Source organism: Tenrec ecaudatus, chromosome 14, assembly GCF_050624435.1.
Source record: "Tenrec ecaudatus isolate mTenEca1 chromosome 14, mTenEca1.hap1, whole genome shotgun sequence".
In the NCBI taxonomy this organism is placed as follows: domain Eukaryota; kingdom Metazoa; phylum Chordata; class Mammalia; order Afrosoricida; family Tenrecidae; genus Tenrec; species Tenrec ecaudatus.
The window spans coordinates 97,141,978-97,162,914 of record NC_134543.1 but is presented as its reverse complement, the minus strand read 5'-3'; the positions used below and the strand labels follow the sequence as shown (position 1 = coordinate 97,162,914).

The window sequence follows — 20,937 nt, the reverse complement described above, 5'->3', positions numbered from 1 at the left end:
AGGTTTCCTGCTTCTCAATGCTAACGAAGCCATGAACAATCTTGTATGTCAGTGGTCATGTTCGAAACCATTTGGAGAGGGGCCCAACAGGGTGGTCAATATGACGGCCATTGTTCAGAGATCCAGAAGTGGGTTCACGTGGCGCTGCACCTTCCTCCAGGGGGACCCCCCAAAAAATCACAGCTCTTGTCGGGAGGCACGAGTGTGCTCTGTGTTGCCCCTGAAGTTGTGGGGTTTACGGAACCTGTTTGGATTCAAAGTTGAGAAAAGGCTCTCCCGGGGGGTCGGAGAGGCAAGCTCTTTGAAGGAAAGCAAGAGGTTTCCGTTGTGTTGGGAGAAACTGCTTCTAAACCAGAAAGGAGCTAAGAGTAGCACTGTGAGGTTTGTTTTTTTAATATCTATTTAATTTTCTAGTGCTTTATGTACAAGTTAATCTGACAGTATCTACGAGGGGGCTTCAAAAACGCAGGGAAACCTCCCATTCTCCTTTATTTGCACAATAGAAGTAGGAACCGCTTTCTTTTAAAAATCATGTCATCGGGGCTCGTACAACTCATCACAATGTATACATCCATCCATGTGTCAAGCACATTTGTACATATGTTGCCATCATCATTCTCAAAACATTTGCTTCCTACTTGAACCCTTGGTATCAGTTCATTTTCCCCCTCCCTCCCTGCTCCCCACAGAACCGCTTTTCAAATCGACAATTGTCCCTTCTCCCTCCACCTACACTGTTCGTGTCCTTGCTTCCCAGAGGCCTCTACTCTAATGTTGCTCCATCAGGGGCTTCTCCTGACTTCCCTCCTGTAAAATGGCCACTCTGCCACTCTCCGGACCCCTTATCCTAATTATTCCTCATAGCACTTAAGCACCACCAGCCTGGTTTTAAAATTATCTGCTTGGTTTCTGCCCGTGGCCCTCACGATGTGGCTCAAACCGTGTGTTCACTGTGGCTACTTCAGCCAGAACAGAGCCTGGCACGTGGTGGGCATGCAGTAAATACTTACTGATGAAGGGGTGAATGAATACACCTGTCTTAATTAAAATTTTTAAAAAATCAAGTCTAAGAAGATGCATTTAGTTTTACGTTTATATTACTCACAAAAGTAGTTGACTTCAGCGGCAATAAGAAGTGCTTACGAACCATTGTCTTGTTTCCCGTGCTCATGATGAAATGATTCGTGATTTTATTATTTTGTTCTTTGAATGAATAGCGTTTACTTGGTATTTTGGTGTCGTTTATTTGGGTATACAACAGCAAATATTAAAGAACTTTTATTCTTTTTCTTTGCGTACGGAACAGAACCTGCCTGTACATGCTATGGCCACCTTTGGAACACAGATTTGATCGAGCATCAATGCACAGAATCTTACATATCGTGCCACCTCTTACGCCAAGGTTCCACCTTTCTTCCAGACAACAGATATGAAGATCTAAACGGAAACCTAGCTGAGTCTTAAATACGTTTCCAAGAACAAGTATAAATAGATGTTGTTTCGGGGTAACCAATCTTAGCATCTCCTTGTATCCAACAGGTAGGTGGCAAACCCACCGGCAGGAGGACTCGTGCACACACAGATACGACGTTTCTTCTTGGAAGAGCTCAGAAGACACCACAGTTCCACAGGGCCTCTCTTCATACACGTGATTCATGATTTCCAGTGAATGTAATAGCCCAGCGAATCCCCAAGTCACGCTGTAATTCTAATTATGCTCTAATGCACCGGAAAATACAATTCCTGAAGCAGATCTGAGAGCAGAACCCAGACGTGCGTTCCCGTGTTTACTGCCGTCTCACATCTCCGTCCAGGAGGCTGCCTCTGTGGAATACTAATACGTGCTTAACAACGGTGTGTGTTCCTTGCCATGACCAGACTGGGTCTACAGGCAGGGACAAGTTGTTGGGAACACAGGAATACAGAACACTGGTAACAGCGCTTGAGATTCCCACCTCCAGGGGGATGGGACAGAGATTTCTCCTATTCTTCCCACCAAGTACAGAGAGCTCTGCGCCCGCCCCGCCCTGGTGGAACGCTCCCGTGCGGCCCCTCAGCTGGCGAAGGCAGCACTGACCTACATGTACTCACTCAGGTGCGGCAGGGACATGGGAGTGGTAGAAGACAAATGATTCCTCCTTCTGCTATGGAAAGATGAGTGACGGCACTGTCTGCAAACTCTCTAACAAGCAGCTCAGGTCAAGATCAGGTCGCGGTCGCAGCGTCCACGTGAACAACCACAAGAAAGCATGGCCCGGCCCACGGTGACTGTTCTCAGAAAATCCTTCGCTCACTGCCACGAGTCAGTTCTGACTCACAGCGACCCACTAGGACAGGGAAGAGTTGTCCCTGTGGGTTTCTGAGACGGTAACTCTTTATGGGAATAGACAACTTGGCCTTTCTCCTGTGGAGAGACTGGTGGTTTTGAACTGCTAACCTCGATGATAGTGGCCCAAAGCATAACCCCTATGCCACCAGGGCTCCTCAGAAAAGTCTTTAAGTATCATTAACTGAAACCCAAAACACATTGCTGCCATCTTGATTCCAACCCACAGTAGCCCTGTAGGACAGAGTGGGACCGTCCCAACGGGTGTACAGGGTGGTAAATCCTACAGAAACAGCCTGCCACGTCTTTCTTCTGCAGAGCCGCTGGTCGCCTTGAACTGCTGACCTCCCAGTTAGTAGCCATGTGCCTTAACCACGTACCCCCATCATTACCCGGTACTGTGCATAATTACAAGGTTTAAAGTGCACATCGTTGGCACTAAGCAGAGCGAGTCTCATCCCAATGTCCTCTAAACCTTGTCATTCATAAGTACTGCAAGTCAAGATCACGGGAGAAAGATGAAGCTGCCAACTCTGTAACGATTTACCATCTTGGACACCCAAAGGGACAGGTCTACCCTGCCTACGGGGTTGCAAGGATTTGGAATTGACTCGACGGTCGTGAGTCTGATTTTTGGTGGGTGTGTCAAAGAAACACAAACAACCATGTTCTCCTGTGTTGTGACCAGTAAGAAACGTTACGTTCTAGCCCACACTGGTTTTGGAGTACCCGGGAAACAACCCCCAACCAGAGAAAAGGCAGGAGGCCAAGAGCGCGGAGCACGGGGGCGCTGCGGTCTCGCAGAACCTCCCCGTGAGCGCTGCTTACCTCCCCGCAGTGTTTTGTGGCCAGTTCTTCCAGGCGGGATCTTAACAAATTAACGCTTTCATTTGACAAGCCTTTGGCATTCTCTAACTCTATTTCAGGGACGCTGGAAAAGACAAGAAAGCAGAAATGAGGCACTTCAGGGCGTACAGCCCCTTTGTAGTAACATTTGCTAAGTTAGTGTGCTGGGCTTTACATTGGACTCTGTGTCCCAACAACATCCCCTTCCATCCGACAGATTTCAGCTACGTCCCAGGCACACACAGAACCTCTCCTGCAGGAGGAAGAAAACCAGTCAATGGCTTCCCTCTGAGCTTGTCAGGGTCCCCGCTCCCGCAGGCTCACTGGGTTTAAGCCTTGTATGACCCCAGCACCTGTTCATGACCTCAACTTGAGACTGACTACATTGACCTGTGTTCCCAACATCAGTTATAATCTATTGGCTTTGTTTTTCCCCAGGTCCCCAACTCTGGGTTTCTGCTCATTCTTAAAAAATGATTCCAGCTCTGTCTGACCCCAGTCTTGTAACTTCACCATGCACTCACTCCCTTGTAAGGCAATTCTTTGACCCTGGCTAGCACCCCAACATTGATGACCCAGCTCAGACAGTTCACCAATGTTCTGCACATGCTCAAATACTCTAGCACAAAGCAAGACATGAACAACTAGGCACGATGGAGCTCCATGGAGCCACCTAGTATTCCCACATGCGCTATGTCCCATCCTATAATCTATGATTGGAAATGCTCACTCAGACACACTGAGACACACTCTGCTGACGTCCACTACTCCCAGCATTCCTGAGCCGCACTCCCCTCCGTTCCTGCAGAGCCTGCCTTAGAGGCAACATTTTCTAGCCAAGGCAATAACACACAGGCAACCTTGAAGCTTCTTTTTATTCCCAACCAATAAGCATCTGCTAGCACCTGGCAGAGCTTCCATAGGGTCTATGAGAACCTGGGCAATTCCCCTTAGAGAAGCCATTACTTATTGGCGTGCTCTCCCAAGACTTCAGAACGACAGGTTCCTCGAGCCATTACCTCGTTGGAGAGCTGGAAATTGGTGATAAAGTAATTTATGTGAGGCATCTGTTAATGCTGCTCTCTGCCGGTGATTTATCTAATTAAAAATAAAACTATGTAAGGCCTATCTGGGAGTGTGAGCGGAACGGTCTTTACTTCTGTGGAACACCATTATGCAGAGCTTTGTTTTTCTGCAAAATCGCCTTGGTGCCTGTGTGAGAGATGGAAGCCCGGGCTGGACAGGTCACGCCTGGTCTCCAGTCTGCATGGTGTTTCTATTATTGTTCCCTCGTATAAATTTTCCAGCCATGGAAATATTGGAAAATAAAATTTAATCAATTAGTATGATATCCTTTTCCCTTAGATATTTCCTCTTCCCAGTTGACTCAATGACTGTGAGTCTGTTTGTTTGTTCTTCGAGTTTATAGAGAACTACACAAACCAATGCCAACCCAGTAGAGGACACGACCTGCTAGAGAGTACACAACGAAACCTACATCATTTCCACACTCCTCCTGGGGCTGATACCACCTCTGGCTGGAGCAAATAGGACTCCGGAGTTCTTTTCTGTGATGACCATCTGACAAGGCACAACAAGGAAAACCCACTGTCCTTGAGTTGATTCTGACCCACAGTGACCCAGTAGGACGGAGTGGAACTGCCCCTGTGGGTGTCTTTATGAGAACAGAAGGCCACATAGTCCTCCCTGGGAGCAGCTGGTGGGTCCGAACTGCTGACCTTGTGGTCAGCAGCCCAAAGCATAGTCCACTATTCCACCATAGCCCCTTTAGGGCTCCTGAGGCAGAGTTAAGACAAGATCGGCTTCATGAAAATTTCTATTGTTGATGTGTTTTTATGAATTAAAGGGGTTAGGAAATAAAATTGTACATGGAGTGGAAGGAAGGAGAAAAGAACTCCAATTTCCATGAGTTTCTGAGTTGGCAAAATGGAAAACTAAAAGAGCATCAAAGCTAATCAAAATGCACTCACACATCTGGATAGGTGGGTGGGCATTTAACCCTCAAATCGACTTTCACATACACTTCTTCACCAGTCAGGCCCCGAGGGGACAGAACTAAACTTATTTCTGGAGGCTCTTTGACCTGAAAGAGGAAAAGAAAGAATTATGTCCCCCTGTCTGGACACCCCAATCAATCAAGCAATCAAAAAAAGGACAAAGAAAACCTTTGTTCAAAAGTTCTGCTTTTAAAATACTATGTATGTGACCATACTTTATGGAGTTATCTGGTACGTTGTCATAGGACGTGATTTAAAACCAAGCCTGTGCCAGAGAGAATGCCTTTCCCTTGATGATCTCAGCAGTGGTTAGCGTCCATTCATTCCAATGCACCTGACTCCCTGCCCCATGTGAGGGATGCCCTTGCTCTCAGATGTGGAAGGGGCTTTGGCAGAGAGCTCCAAACAGACTGGGAAATACTAAGTAGGTAGATGGATACATGAGCCTCAAAGTCAGAGATGCATTGTCTTTTAAGATTCCCCCCCTCCTTATACAAATACATCTTCATTCACAGGAGTCTGCATTTAATTTTCTCATTTTGCTGGGGAGCAGGGAAAACTGTATTTCAGAGCAGTAAATGGAAAAAAGTGTCCTAAATCCATTATCAACTTATACAGCTTAAGAAAGGTATAAAAAGTTAGGGGGTAAGAAAACACTGGAAATGCCATATGGATTGGCCTTTGTAAAATCAGATACGTAAGACCCCGCCAGTCCAATATGATGGAGCTAAATGGAGCCATTAAAACACAAGCAACTAGAGTAGTTCTCTACCGTCGGCACCTCTGAAGAAAAGACCTGGCAATGTACTTGCAAACAGCCAGCTGTTGGAAACCCGGGGAGCACACTGCTCCTGTGACACACAGGGGCCGAGGGAGTCGCAGCAGAGGCTTTGCTATGCTGGACAGAGCCCAAGAAGTGTACGAATGTAAGTAGTAAAAATATGATCAGCAGCAATCTGCACATGTAAAAACTGCATATGCAAACCAAAGGATAGTTTTCTTGGGCCCAACTCAGAAATGAACTTGTTACACACAGGTAACATGGCCAAAAGAAGTGAATTATCTGTGTAGACAAATCTGGCATAACATTTGCTATGGTCAGTAGGAAGTGAAATGCAGATCTATTGTAACTAAGCTCTGGGGAAACTGAGGCTGAGAACAAACTTTAGAGATGAGAGGTCTGTTGGGGGCTATACACTGGGAAGGTATTCTTCATGGAAGGGAAAGGTTTAAGCACCGGGAGTCCAGAGAAGGGGCCCATCAGTGCCCAGCTCTGCCCTGGTGGGAAGGACACTGGTGTGTAACAGCACACTGGCGCAGCTCGAAGGGGCCCGAGTGTGAAGAGTGAAGACTGCGGGAACACTCCTGGGTGGGACCAGCCTTAGATTGGCATTCAGGCTCAGTGTGATGGTAACGTCTGTGGCAGAGTAACACTGACAGCACAGCAGGGCTAAGGGCAGCGAATCCAAGTCGGGTCAAAACCAACTTCTAGCAGAGTTTTGGGGTAAAGTGAAGCATAAAAAAGCACAGCTTTGAAGACAAATGGGTGCATAGCAAATGTGATGAAGAAAGCTGATGGTGCCCAGCTATAAAAAAATATAGCCAGCAGAGAAGGGGGGGAAGGGAGACTCCGGATAGAGCAAGATATGACAAAATAACGATGTATAAATTACCAAGGGCACATGAGGGAGGGGAGAAAGGGGAGGGAGGGAAAAAAAAAAAGAGGACCTGATGCAAAGGGCTTAAGTGGAGAGCAAATGCTTTGAGAATAATTGGGGCAGGGAATGTATGGATGTGCTTTATACAATTGATGTATGTATATGTATGAACTGTGATAAGAATTGTATGAGCCCCAATTGTTAAAAAAATTAAATTAAATTAAAAATATATATATATAGCGTCTGGGATCCTAAAGGCTTGAAGGTAAGCAAGCAGCCATTCAGATCAGAAGCAACAACGCCCACATGGAAGAAGCACACCAGCCGGTGCGATCACGAGGTGTCGAAGGAATCGGGTATCAGACATCAAAGAACAAAAAACCGTATCATTGTGAATGAGGGGTAGTACGGAGTGGAAACCCAAAGCCTACCTGTAGGTCACTGGACATCCTCTTACGGAAAGGTCTTGGGGAGGAGATAAGCCTGTCAGGGTGCAGTGCAGCAACGATGAAACATACAACTTTCCTCTAGTCCCTAAATGCTTCCTCCTCGCCCACTATCATGATCCCAATTCTACCTTACAAATCTGGCTGGACCAGGGGATGTACACTGGTACAAACAGGAACTGGAAACACAGGGAGTCCAGGGTGGATGACCCCTTTAGGACCAGTGGTGAGAGTGGCGATGCTAGGAGGGTGGAGGGAGGATTGGGGGGGGGGAGGGGGAACCGATTACAAGGATCTACATATAACCTCCTCCCTGGGGAATGGACAACAGAAAAGTGGGTGAAGGGAGACGTCGACATGGCAAGAGATGACAAAAAAATAATTTATAAATTATCAAGGGTTCATGAGGGAGTGGGAGCGGGGAGGGAGGGGTAAAAATAAGGAGCTGATGCCAGGGGCTTACGTGGAGAGCAAATGTTTTGAGAATGATGAGAGCAATGAATGTACAAATGTGCTTTATACAAATGGTGTATGTATGGATTGTGATAAGAATTGTATGTCCCCCTGATAAAATGATTAAAAAAATTTTTTTTAAAGCACAGCTTTAAGAGGCACACAGGTCTAGTGTGGGGGCTTGGAAGGAAAGGCCCAAGCGCCAAGGAATGAGAAACGGTTGGATTCAAACCCAACTCTCTGTCCAGATGCTAGTATCAAGAGTGGGCCAGCTCAAAGCAACAACAGCTGGATCAGGCTGCCGGGCTACTTTCAAGACTTAGCTTTGTTGGGCCAATGGTTAACTGAACCTGTAATATTCCTGCCCGTAAGACACGGGGTACTTCTCAGCACAGTATAGTAACTGTTCTCCAATACCTAACACCTATTTTCCACCTTATATCCTCACTAGCCAGGCCCCTTATTCTTAGCAATGGCACCCCTGATTTTTTTTAGCTGGATTCATTTCCCAGGCCCCTTGGCAGCTAGGCCACTGGATTCCTTTCTAGCCAACAGGACAAATGAAGAAATAGCAGATGTCGATTCCAGGAAATGACCTTCCTGGGAAAGGATACAACTTAAAGAAATTTTTTTTCCATCATTTTATGGGGGACTCATACAATTCGTATCACTATCCATACATACATGCATTATGTCAAGCACATTTGTACATTTGTTGCCATCATCATTCTCAAGAACTTTAAAAAAAAATTAATCATTTTATTGGGGGCTCTTACACATCTTATAATAAGCCATCGTTCAATTGTATGAAGCACACTTGTACATAGGTTGCCCTCAACATCTCCAAGCATTTTCTTTCTACGTGAGCCCTTGTTAGGATGCAAATTCTTTCTCTTTTCTCCTTCTCGTTGGCTGACAAGGCGGCATGTTGGCTGGGATTGAGACAGCCCCCAACCGGCTGGTTGGGACCCTGAAGGCTTAATGAGGATGGAGAACAGCAAGAGCTAAGTGGAAATTCAGACTTCTGCCTAGGAGAGGTGCAGGGTGGGAGGGTAGAACTCTGTTAAGTGTTCGTCATATGCAACTAAACTTAGCCTAGTCAAAAGGCTCACTTAAAAAAAGACTCGCAGGGAATCGTGTCCACAGAAACAAGAGTAGACTTTGCCAGGCCTTTCTGAAGGAAAGTGATAGGTCCCCGAGCACCTACGCAACAGGGCTTTCTATCAGACATGCGTAGGACACCAAGCATTCACTGACCGTAAGTCATTCATGCAAGGGTTCCTGGAACTGAGCCGGTCTCGATGAAAAGAAGTTTCACTGGGAGTGGAGCCAGTGAGGGAGGCTGGGTCTCGGACATGCATTAGAATTTGTGGTTGATAAAATCTATTACTTATCCTGCACAAGAACGAGTTCCTAGAATATTTTTGGGCCAGTAAACCAAGTAAAGTGTAGCCAAAATATATCTGATTGCATCAGTGGAGAAGAAAACACACAACCCTGCGGACTGATGGTGCAAGTGACATGAGCTCAGACTCACTGCCTTGAAGTCAATGCGGACTCACAGTGGATGCCCCTGTAGGACCAGCCCCGTGGCTTTCCAAGCCTGTTGACTCTACGGGAGTAGAAGGCTCTGTCTCTCAGCAACACCTGGCGAGAAGGCTGCAGGGAGAGACTCTCCTGAACTGTTGTGCTAACCCTCCAGCGCGTAAAAGCAAGCAGCGATGGGCGGGGAGGGACCGCTCAGCTGCTGTGCATCAGAACCCAAAGCAAAGCGCCTGCTGCTCTTCAGGAAGGAGAAACAGTCAAGGATCTGAAGCACCCCCAAAAGATGGGGACCACAGAGTTGCGGACCCTCCTCTCAGCGCAGCACCCACCGCCTGGAGGAGCTGGCAGAAGTTAATGGCACCAGAACCCCCAGGGCTTGGGTTGAGGGTGCTTTTGTCGGACACTTCCTCCCACCGGAGCCAACAAAGCATACTGCTTGAAGTTCAAGCGCAATGGGCGAAATCATGAAAAACAGACTTTTGTCAGCCATTTTCACGCAGCTTGGATCCCCGTTTAATGGCTGAAGGTCATGGGGCCGCCATTAAGTGCCGTGATTTAAACTCTGGCTTACAAAGCAAGCAGCAGAGGCAGGGACGAGATTTAGCAAGCTAACTGCAAGTGTGACACCGTTGAAATCATTCTGTAGGTGCTTGGTCTCGAAGTCTACCTAGCATCTAGCTAATCATGGATGGTACTCAACAGGGCCTTTGCTTCCCACCTGTTGGTTCAGAGCTCCCAGCCGTCTCTGTGACGTGGGGAAGATTGACTGAAAATACAAACAACCTCGGAGAAATGAAGTAACATGTGCACACTACATAATGTGGGTCAGCCTTTGGGAAGACGCCAAAAATAAAGAAGCTGGTAGGAAAAGTAGAACATGGACATGAGAAGCCAGCCCTCTAGTGTCTGTTAAATGCCTTCATTACTGACTCCCCCACCCCTCAAAACGAGTGTTTTCTGCAGCTGGCCTTGCGGAATCACTATGCCCATTCATCTTCAGCTCTCACCTATTAGCCTATTCGTCCAGCTGGTCAGGATCAAGAACCGCTAGGTTCTTTAAACCTTAGTAATTGACAGCTTTGTTTTAAATAAACATGAGGGAATATCATTAAGTAAATGTGAATTCTTCTCAAAGGAAATGCTCTTCCAATAAAAATGCCAGCGGATTGCTTGCTTGACTGATTTAAACTTAGCAAGCTGATTCTAACGTTCACATGGAAAACGAATGCACAATCCGACAGGAGAGTTCGGTGAAAAGCTAACTACACTAAATATTATGGCTTGGCATACAAGTGCAGCAGCGGGGAGGGAGGGGAAGTGAGGAGCTGATACCAAGGGCTCAAGTAGAAAGCACATGTTTTGAGAATAATGAAGGAAACAAATGTACAAAAGTGCTTGACACAATGGATGTATGTGTGGATTGTGATAAGAGTTGTATAAGCCCCCAATAAAATGATTTAATTATTAAAAACAAACAACAAAAAAACTATGTGGAGGTTGTGGGGGGGGGCCATCAAGTCAACTTCTCCACTCATGACCCCGTGTGACAGCAGGACTGTCCCAAAGGGATTTCTTGGCAGGAATAGCTCTCCCATGGATCCTACTGGGGGTTTCAAACTGCCAAGCTTTCAATTAGCATGTGCGTACTTATACCCCTGTACCAACAGGGTTCCTAACATCCGGTGACTCAGTCTCATAGCAGCCTTCTAGGGCGGAGCAGAACAGCTCCTCTAAGTTTTAGAGACTAAATCTTTACGGGCATGGACAATCTCATCTTTCTCTGGTTTGACTCGCTGATCTTGCAGTCCAACACTTAACCCACAGTGCCACCAAGGCTCCTTGTGGTGCTAAAATAGTAACAGGATGAAATAAAGGAGCTTAAAATAAATTTAAAGAGGGCAGGAATTATTTCGTTCAGTGACAATGTTTGAAAGCTTCATACTAGGTTTGAGTATGTAGGAGTACATACACCTTTGCAGCTAGCAGTCTCAATCAATGTAAAGGTGGGATTTTCAAATTAGCACCAGAAAAACCCTGAAAACACAAACAACCATGCTTGTCTGATTTGCTAGGGGTAGGGCAACAGATGCAAATTTAGTGGAGCTGTTAGTCCTGGCGCAGTGGGTGAAGCATTGGACTACTAACCACAAGGTTGGCAGCTCAAATGCACTGGCCCTTCTCAGGGGAACGATCAGTCTGTCTGCTCCCCTCAAAGATGTACAGTCTCAGAAACCTTATGGAGCAGTTCCACTTGGTCCCACAGGGTTCCTGAGTTGGAATCAACTTGATTGCACTGGGTTTGTGGCTGCTGATGTTAGGGGTTAGATGCTGCCACGTCGCTCCAACTCGGAGAAGAAAACACTGCCTGGTCCTGTACAACCTTCACAATCGTCGCGATATTTGAGCCCTTTGTTGCAACCACTGGATCAGTCGACCTCATCCCGGACCTTCCTGTACATTAACAAGCCCAATGACCTTCTCCAGGAACTGGTCCTTTTAGCATGTCAGAAGCATGTGGGACCAAAGCCTCACCATCCTCACATCTAAGGAGCATTCTGGCTGTAATTCTTCCAAGACTGGTTTGTTCTTTCTTCCGGTAGCCCGCGGTACATTCACGATTCCCCACCAACACTCTAATTAAGATGCAGCAGTTCTTCTTTGGTTTCCTTATTCAGACGAGAAAATGAAATTAGCTGGAGTCCGGCGCGGGCACAGTGACATCTTTGCTTCTTACCACTTCAGGAAGTTTTTTTTTTTTGGCGGCGGCGGCGGCGGCAGCGGCAGCAGCAGAATCTGCCCGATACAGCACTTGATTTTCTTGAACGTTGCTTCCATGGGAGGGTTGTTGAGCTAAGTAGAAGTGGAATCCTCGACAACTTCAACGTTTTCTCTGTTTATCATGATGTTGCCTCTTGGGTCAGTGCTTCCAAAATGAAGCGATGAAAGAATTGAAAGAAAATATCTTGGGTCAGTGGTGAGCATGTTTGCTTTCTTTATGGTGAGGTGTAACCTATACTGAAGGCTGCAGGCTTTCAGCTTCATCTGCACATGTTTCAAAGTTGTGTCATCTGCATAATTTAAGTTGTTGATGAGGCTTCTATCTAATCTTGCATGTTCTTCATGTAGGCCAGCTTCCCAGATGATTTGCTCAGCATACAGACTGAATATGGTGGAAGGATACAACCATGATGCACATCTCTCCTGATTTAAAACCATACAACATGCCCTGGGTCAATCTGAACAAATGCCTCTTGGTTTATAGACAGGTGCACCATGAGCACAGTGAAGTTGAAGTAACCATTGCCTTCATGAAAATTAGCACAAGATTGGTCTCAAGAGGGTGGAAATTCAATATATTCCAAAGGTCCCACCTTTCCACCCTGCCATACTACTCCATCATCTCTGCCATCAGCCACCACCTCCTTCCCTAAGTATAATCCCTTACACCCCAGGACTCGGCCATTGTAGCAATGGCCACTCGGAACCCAACTTAACCCAAAGTGGCTCACGTCTTGTGGGGGCTGGTATGACCCAAATATAATTCAGATGTCTGTCTGAACGGGCCTCCTTATCCCCCAGGCTCTGGAAGCTGGTGCAATCAGGCCCAAGATCTGTAAGGTCTCTCTCTCCTGGCTAGATTTCAGCCTCGGTCCTTGGCTCCACACGAGAAAGATTTCACGCCGAAGCCGGGCTCGTGATCCAAGTGAATTTAATGAGAGTTAAAAGAAGCTTCAGGTTTTATGCGGCACCCATAGGATTCCTTTGACCATGCGGCCTGGCAGAGGCTGCTCAGGGCCACGCAAGGATCTCTCTCCTCCCACGAAGATGACCAGACAAGCCAAGCCAAGACAAGCCCCCTCTCCCCTTCGGTTCCTGCCTTTTCAAGGATTCCTGGGGGGAGGGGTGGTGAATGACCCCAGGTCGCTCCCATTGACTGAATTGCAATCACCTGGCCCAGGTGGGCTGCTCCAGGTGTAACGCCCATCTGCGCCCACCGGCGGGAAAATCCAGCTTTGTCCTATGCTGGGGGCATGCGTGAATGGACTTCCCAATTCCCAAGGCTAAGCTGCCTAACAGATCCAGATGCAGGATCCATAGGATGTGCCCCACTCAGGCCCTCCCTGGTAATGAGATCCTCCCTCCTCCTCCTCCTCCTCCTCCGAGGGCTCATTTTCTACCCAGCAGGCAGGAAAGAGCAAAGGAGCCTGTTAACAGTAGTTAACAGTTAATCACAGGTGAATCCTATCAGTGTCTCCTGCCCCACTCCCAAACACCTTTTCACCCGGCCCATGCAAGAAAAGGTCTTTTAGTAGAAATTAATGTAACTGGCTAGAAAAGCCACATTACATAATTCACTGCTCCTCCCTAAGGGCTCTGGAATTCCGATTCTTCACAATGTGATCCATAATTTGTGGTGATGAACACAGAGGATTTTGCACAGTCAGTAATACACGGGTGCACATCCTTCTAGAATTCTCTGCTTTCAGCCAAGATCCACCAGACTATGAGAATGATAGTCCTTATTCCATGCCCTCTTCTGAATCCAGCTTGAATTTCTGGCAGTTCCCTGTCAAAGTACTGCTGCAATGGTTAATAATTATCCTCAGCAAAAACTTACCTGCAGGTTATATTAGTAATGTTCAATAACTTCAGCATTCCATTCATTGCATTACCTTTCTTTGGGAGGGGCCCAAAGTTGATTGGTCAGGAAGTTATCTTCCAATTTTTTTCCCATTTGCCTTAGCAACTCTTAGTTCAAGAGCAAGTTTCAGAGTCTCTTCTGACATCACTCTGGTCTTCTCTTTCTTTCTGACGACCTTTGCTTTCTTCGTGCTTTTGATGATATCCCACAATAAGAACAAATGGTTTCTGGTCATTAATGTTCAATGCTTCAATTCTGTTCGTCAGATAATCTTTAACACAGGGAGGATACATTCAAGGTCATATTTTGACTCGTCAGGACTTCTAACTTGGACTTGCTTCTGAGCAGTTCAGTCTTTTCCACAGGCAGTCTTGGACCTGTCCTAATAGTATTGAGTTTCTCCACAGCCTCTTCCACAAATGTAGTCAGTCTACTTGATTCCTGTGTATTCGAACCCTCCAGGTCCATGTGCAAAGTTGTTTACGTTGCTGAACAGAGGTATTTGCAATGAATAAACAATCAGAGCATAATTTCTATCACCAAGGTCATATTTTCCAGCTTCCGATTCGTCTTTGGTTCTAACTTTTGTAATTATCAATGCATTGTGACTACATTTGATCAATTTCAGGTTATATAAGTTTTGTAGAAAACTTTAATTTCTTCAATTTTGGCATTAGTTGTTGGTGCATAAATTTGAGTAATAGTTGTATTAATTGGTCTTCCATGAAGGCACATGGAAATTGTCCTATCATTGACAGTTGTACTTCAGGATAGATCTTGGAATGTTCTGTTTGATACCATTCCATTTCAGTATCATTCCCAATAGTAGACGCTGTCATCTGTTTCAAAACGGCCAAGACCAGTACATTTCAGCTCAGTAGTGCTTAGGATCTCAATGTTCATGTGCTCCATTGAGTTTCTGATGACTTCTAATTCTCCCAATCCCTACTTTGTACATTCCATGTTCCAATTATTAATGGATGTTTGCGGCTATTTCTTCTCAATTTGAGTTGTGCCCTATCAAGTACATGAATGACTCAAAAGTTCTGTTCCATTCACATCATTAAAGGGAACTCTACTTTGACTGACTTTATGACTAGCTAAGTATTGCCTATCTAACATGGTGCTAGGAGGTTGGAAAGCATTCCAAACATAACTGAGGTAGGGCAATTTCCTCCAAGGAGGAAAAAAAAAGGGAGTCTTGGTAGCATAGTGGTTGTCGACTAGGCAGGTAACTGCAAGGTCAGCGCAACACCAGCAGCAGCTCCCAGAGAGAAAGGAGGCTCTCTACTCCTGTTAAGCGCGACAGTCTCAGAAACTTAGAGTAGTTCCACTCGGTCCTGCTCAGGTCACTGTGAGGCCTAGCTGACTCGGTGGAAGTGATAAAAAAAATCTTTGGAAGATTCCTTCTTAAAAATAACATGATAAGGAAGTCTTCTAGAAAGAAGACTGCATGGACGATCAAACAGGAAATAGTCCAATTTGATACATTAAAAAAACATATCTATACGCACATGGCAAATTAGAGGAAATGTTGGCAATGTATAGCTCCAAATGCTCATTTCCTTAATATGTAAAGTCCTTACAAATGAATAAGAAAACTCAAAACAGTAGAAAAAGAGACAAAGAATATGAAAGAGGGTACAGAGAAAAAAACATGAAAGAAATCACAAAGAAAAATTCACAACTTAGAAAGATGTTCTGCATGATTTATTATAACTGAAGAAATATATCAAGCAGAGACGCGTCTCGTCTATCTTTTGGCGACAGTGAAAAACAGTGACATATACAATGTTAGTAAAGTTAAGGGAAAACAAATCCTCTCAGAGTCTACTGCTGGGTCCAGAGACAGAGCAGGTTTTTTGGAGGGCGATTTGCACATCACCAAATATAAAAGACCAGACCCTCTGCTCGGTGCCTAGCCAAGATCATTCCACTAATAATCACGTGGTAACTATAGAGAAAATCATTGACCAGTGGTCTCCAAATGTCTAGATATTTAGTAATAATACACCTGTGCTACTAAACTAAAATCAATATGATAACACATCGCCACTCTTTCCCCCAAAAGTTACAAAGATACAAAGATCCTGGCAGGAAAATTGGCTTGAACCTGACAGGCTATATACAGGCAGGCTTAATTTTTCCAGCTCAGTGTAAATATTGGAACATTCATGTGTTTCTTTATTGTGTTTGATTTATGGGTGATGCTCCAGACACCCAGAGAAGTATTATGTAACCTGTGGGACAAGCTCCCATGAACATGAGCAGGGAAACTTCTGAATTCTGAAGGCATCAGGGGCGTGGGGTAAGGGATTCATGGGCCTATAGACTGGCAACTGTCAGGTGACGGATATTAAGTACCTGAGTGATGAAATTCTGATTCATCCTTATGACTGACCATCAGTTATGTGCCTCAGGGGCCTAATAAAAGTGTTTAGTCATTTGCCCTGTGCAGGACAAGCCATAGACAGATGGAATTGTACCTTCTGTAGCTTATTTTTTGGAAGGGTGGGATGGGCAGTAGGAAGGGATTTTATCTTGTTATTAAGGGCACCAGCTGTAACGTCTCAAGATTGCCAGTAGCCCCACCTTCAGCAGCTCCTTTTCTCTCCATTTTTCCTGTAACCTTGGGCCAATTAAGTGTGTATAAAATGCACTGACTGAACAAAGTCTTAGGGGCTCTTGCCTTAGGCATGGGTGGATACTTTATGATGTTTCTTTTGGGTGGCTTGTTTAATGGGCCTACTTCCTGATTCTCAATCCTGTTTTGGAATGAACAGTGAAGTTGCCAGCTCACTAGAAAATTGTTACAATTGTTACAATTTCAGGCTAATTTTTCCAATTAATCACTGGAAGAGCTGGGCCAGGGTTTTTGCTGTAGTCCCAAGGCCCAGAAGAATAGATTGAATGAAGGAATGCAGCACACACTGAGAGGTCTGGAAGATCCCACTGGGATGTGGGGTGTGTGTGGAATCCAGGATGTGTCGATGAAGCAGGTGCTGTGGAATGATAGAATCAAAGGCAGATGAAGGAAGGTAGTACTTTTCAAATAACATCTATAGAAGTAACTGTTTGGTAGAGCAGCATCATGTCAAAGATCAGGAAACGCTGCCAGGCACTGGCAGCTTGTCATATGCCCTAACTTACTTCCAGACCACAAGGAAAATCATATTTTAAACCAAATTTGGAGACGTAGAACACTCCCTTCTCCAAGACAGCTAAGAAGAACGCGTGAAGGGCATGGTCAGAAGGTTCCTCCAAGGCCGACAGGCACAGCCATGCAGCGTGGGGAGGAAGAGGGGGTCGTGTGGCTTATCGGTTTGAATACACCGGCGAAAGGGTGAGCCTCAGACCCGGTCCTGACGACGAGTCATCCAGGTCTGCAGTAGCGCCCCCAAAGCGTTCCCCGAGCCAAGTTGTAAGGGGTTCACTCTCAGTAGGTGGGATCATCCTCCAGGGCTTTCAGGAAAAGCCGGGCAAGGGTGGTGGGCATGCTTTGGGGTACACGTCATTGGGATTCTAAGAAACAGGACAGGTGAGAGCCCACTTGAGGGAAAGGATGTAGAATCGGGCCCAGGTGGCAGTTCCGGGGACCTGGCCCCGTGGCTGCGGGGAAGGAACCACAAGTAAACGTAGGCGGAATGGGAGGGCCAGGAAGGGCTGCAGGGTCCCCAAAGGTCAGCCCAATCAGGAAGCGTCTCAGCGCGGCCCAGGGCCCGGGAGGCTGGGCCCGGCGCGCCAGCCTGGCCCCGACGGGCCACGTTCTTACCCGTGCGCGCGCGTCCGGCCGCAGGTCCTGGAACTCGGCGCCGTAGATGGCCTCCAGCGCCTGCAGCTCGTGCTCCTGCCGCTGCAGGTAGCTCTCCGGCGGCTCGTCGCGCCCGCGCCCGGGGGCTCCGCGGCTCCCGGCCATGGCAGCGCCGCGGCCCCCGCAGGGAGGCCTGGACGCTGAGGCAACGCCACCCGGTGGGCCCAGGGGGCGTATCCGGGGCGGGCTCGGGGGCGGGGCTCCGAGCAGGGGCGGGGCTTCGTCCGGGGCGGGCTTGGGGGCGGGGCCCAGCGCGGGGAGGGCTTTGCCACTCCGCAGTGTCTTGTCGCTGGAGTAAAAAGACCCTTTCTACTGCAGAGAAGAGTTACATTCTTGAATGTCCCTTCCTATAGGGTCACTATGGGTCGGGTTTAACTCGATGGCAGCGAGTGCGGATTTTTTGGAGACGTGGGCGGTGTTCATGGGGGTTCAAGGGCACCTGACCACAACTGCGAGCCGAGGGCTTTGCACACCACTGCGCGGGAACCTGCAGGAACGTGGGAGATCAAATCACGCAGAACGCCGCTTTTTGTGTGTCCCCCTCCCCTCTCCGTTTTTTGTTTTTTTTAAAGAGAAGCACTTAGTATTTTACCTTGGCACAGATAGTGAGAGGCAGCCTTTGATTGGCTCTCAAATCTCTACCTTACCATGGCCCCTCCCAGTGGCATCACTCCTGGGGTTGTGCAGACCACACCAGGGACACTGACGGAGGGGTGACACCAAAATTACGTCTATAAGGTTTTTTTCTGTGCAGTGTTTCAGCGGAAATTTACAAGTTTAATAAAAATATTCGCGTAGTTATAAAAGCGAAAACATTTCATCAATATACCTATAAGGTTAAAACTGCTAATTTTCGTCTTGAACCTGCTAATGCTTAGGGCTGAGCTGTCATTCTCTCTCAATTCCCATGCTTTGAATCACACATTTCCTCTGCACACACTGCAGGCACCCACAATTGTTTGGGCCAGTGTATGCATAGATTCTGATAGTAAATTTCTCCTGTGTTTTAGCTATAATATTGTGGTAATTAGCATTTGTGAACTTACACATCAGCAACTTTAAAAACATCATTTTATTGGGGGCTCATACAACTCATCACAATCCATACATATATCAGTTGTGTAAAGCACATTTGGACATTCGTTGCCCTCATCATTCTCAAAACATTTGCTCTCCACTTAAGCCCCTGGCATCAGCTCCTCGTTTTCCCCCCTCCCTTCCTTTCCCCCCCTCCCTTCCTGTTCCCCCCTCCCTCATGAGCCCTTGATAATTTATAAATGATTATTTTGTCATATCTTACGCTATCTGACATCTGCCTTCATCTACTTTTCTGCTGTCCGTCCCCCAGGGAGGAGGTTATATGTAGATCCCTGTAATTGGCTCCCCCTTTCCACTCCACATCAACAAATTTTTTAAGATTGAAGCAGCATATTTTAAAAACAGAGAAAGAAAATTATAGACTTTTATCAGTTAGCTCACAATGTTGGCAACTAACAATGTTAGTTGTATACATTGAATTACAGAACAATGTGGTTTGTGTCATCTATGGAAAATTATTATATATAATTATATATCATAATATATACGATATATATTATTGTATGATTAAAATCGATAACAAGCAGTACTTAGGATTCTGTATGGTCTGATATGAAAGGAAGGCCATGATGGGGATAACACCATGAGTTACTGGACTGGTGACACCAACCCTCTTAATACGCATGGTACTTTTCCACAAGATTTATTGTTGTTAGTTGCACATTAGGTGCTTGCATGTGACAGATTAGAACTGTGCTATAGAGTTTTCCAGTTCTCCTTTTCCTCTTCCTAGTTCCAAAAACCAAACTCTCTGTCACTGCGTCAATCATCCCACCTCCAACCATGCTATTCAAATATAACAACCTAAAGAGCAGAGTAGGAGCCTTGGTGGTGTAGTAGGTTAGGCTTTGGGCTGCTAACCAAAAAGATCAGAAGTTTGAAACCACCCAGGTGCACCACGGCAGAAAGATGAAGTTTTCTATTCCCGTAAAGAGTTAGAGTCTTGGAAACCAACCCCACAGGGGCAGTTCTACTCTTTCCTATAGGGTCATTATGAGTCAGAATCGACTCGATGGCAGTGCAGATTTCGTTTGTTTGTTTCGTTTGGGTTTTTGGTTACAGGAGGGAATAGAACTGCCCCTTTGGGTTTCCAAGCCCTTTAAAAACTTGACTAGAGCAGACTGTGTTAGCAGACACAAATTCATAGAGCCACTCAAATGTGTATGAGAAAGAGCTTTATTTTTTATTATTTTAAAAATCATTTTATTAGGGGCTCATACAACTCTTTTCACAATCCATACATACATCATTTGTGTCCAGCACACTAGTACATATATTGCCATCATCATTCTCAAAACACCTGCTTTCAACTTGAGCCCTTGGTATCAGCTCCTCATTTCCCCCCTCCCTCCCCATTCTCCCCTGCCCCTGAACCCTTGATAATTTATAACTTATTATTATTTTATCATATCTTACATCATCTGATGTCTCTCTCACCTACTTCTCTGCTGTCCGTTCCCCAGGGAGTAGATTATATATAGAACTTGTTATCTGGTCCCCCTTTCTCCCTCACCTTCCCGATATCGACACTCTCACCACTGGTCCTGAAGGGATCATCTGTCCTGGATTCCCTGTATTTCCAGTTACAATCTGTGCCAGTGTACATCCTCCGGTCCAGCCGGGTATGTAAGGTAGAATTGGGATCATGATAGTGGGGGGGGGGGGGAGAAAGCACTTAAGAACTAGAGGAAAATTGTATATTTCATCGTTGCTATACTACACTCTGACTGGTTAGTCACCTCCCCGCAGCCCTTCTGCAAGGGGATGTCCAATTTTCCACAGATGGGCCCTGGGTCCCCACTCTGCACTCTCCCTCATTCACAATGCTATGATTTATTTTTGTCTTTGATGCCTGATACCTGATCCCTGTCATCTCACAGGCTGGTGTGCATTTTCCATTTGGGCTTTGTTATTTCTCAGTTAGATGGCTCCTTGTTTATCTTCCAGCCTATGGGACCCCAGATTCTATATATTTTGACAACTGGGCACCCTCAGCTTTCTTCACCGTATTTGTCTATGCACCCACTTTGTCTTCAGCGTTCGTGTCAGGGTAGACTGGTGTGCTTATTCCAGGTGGGCTTTCTTGTTTCTTAG

At 46.2% G+C, this 20,937-nt stretch overlaps 1 protein-coding gene across 1 annotated transcript in view; it reads right to left on the bottom strand.

Moving 5' to 3' along the window:
- The window catches only part of EIF2AK4 (eukaryotic translation initiation factor 2 alpha kinase 4), a 104,438-nt gene extending 86,525 nt beyond the window's left edge, over window positions 1–17,913 (bottom strand). Inside the window, exons 1-3 of the mRNA XM_075531914.1 lie at window positions 17,707–17,913; window positions 5,164–5,276; window positions 3,155–3,257 (exon numbers count right to left, since the gene is read on the bottom strand). Of these exons, the coding sequence (XP_075388029.1) occupies window positions 3,155–3,257; window positions 5,164–5,276; window positions 17,707–17,850 (360 nt within the window). The 5' untranslated portion in view covers window positions 17,851–17,913. The remainder of the gene's footprint in view (window positions 1–3,154; window positions 3,258–5,163; window positions 5,277–17,706) is intronic.
- Window positions 17,914–20,937: the final 3,024 nt, after the last annotated feature.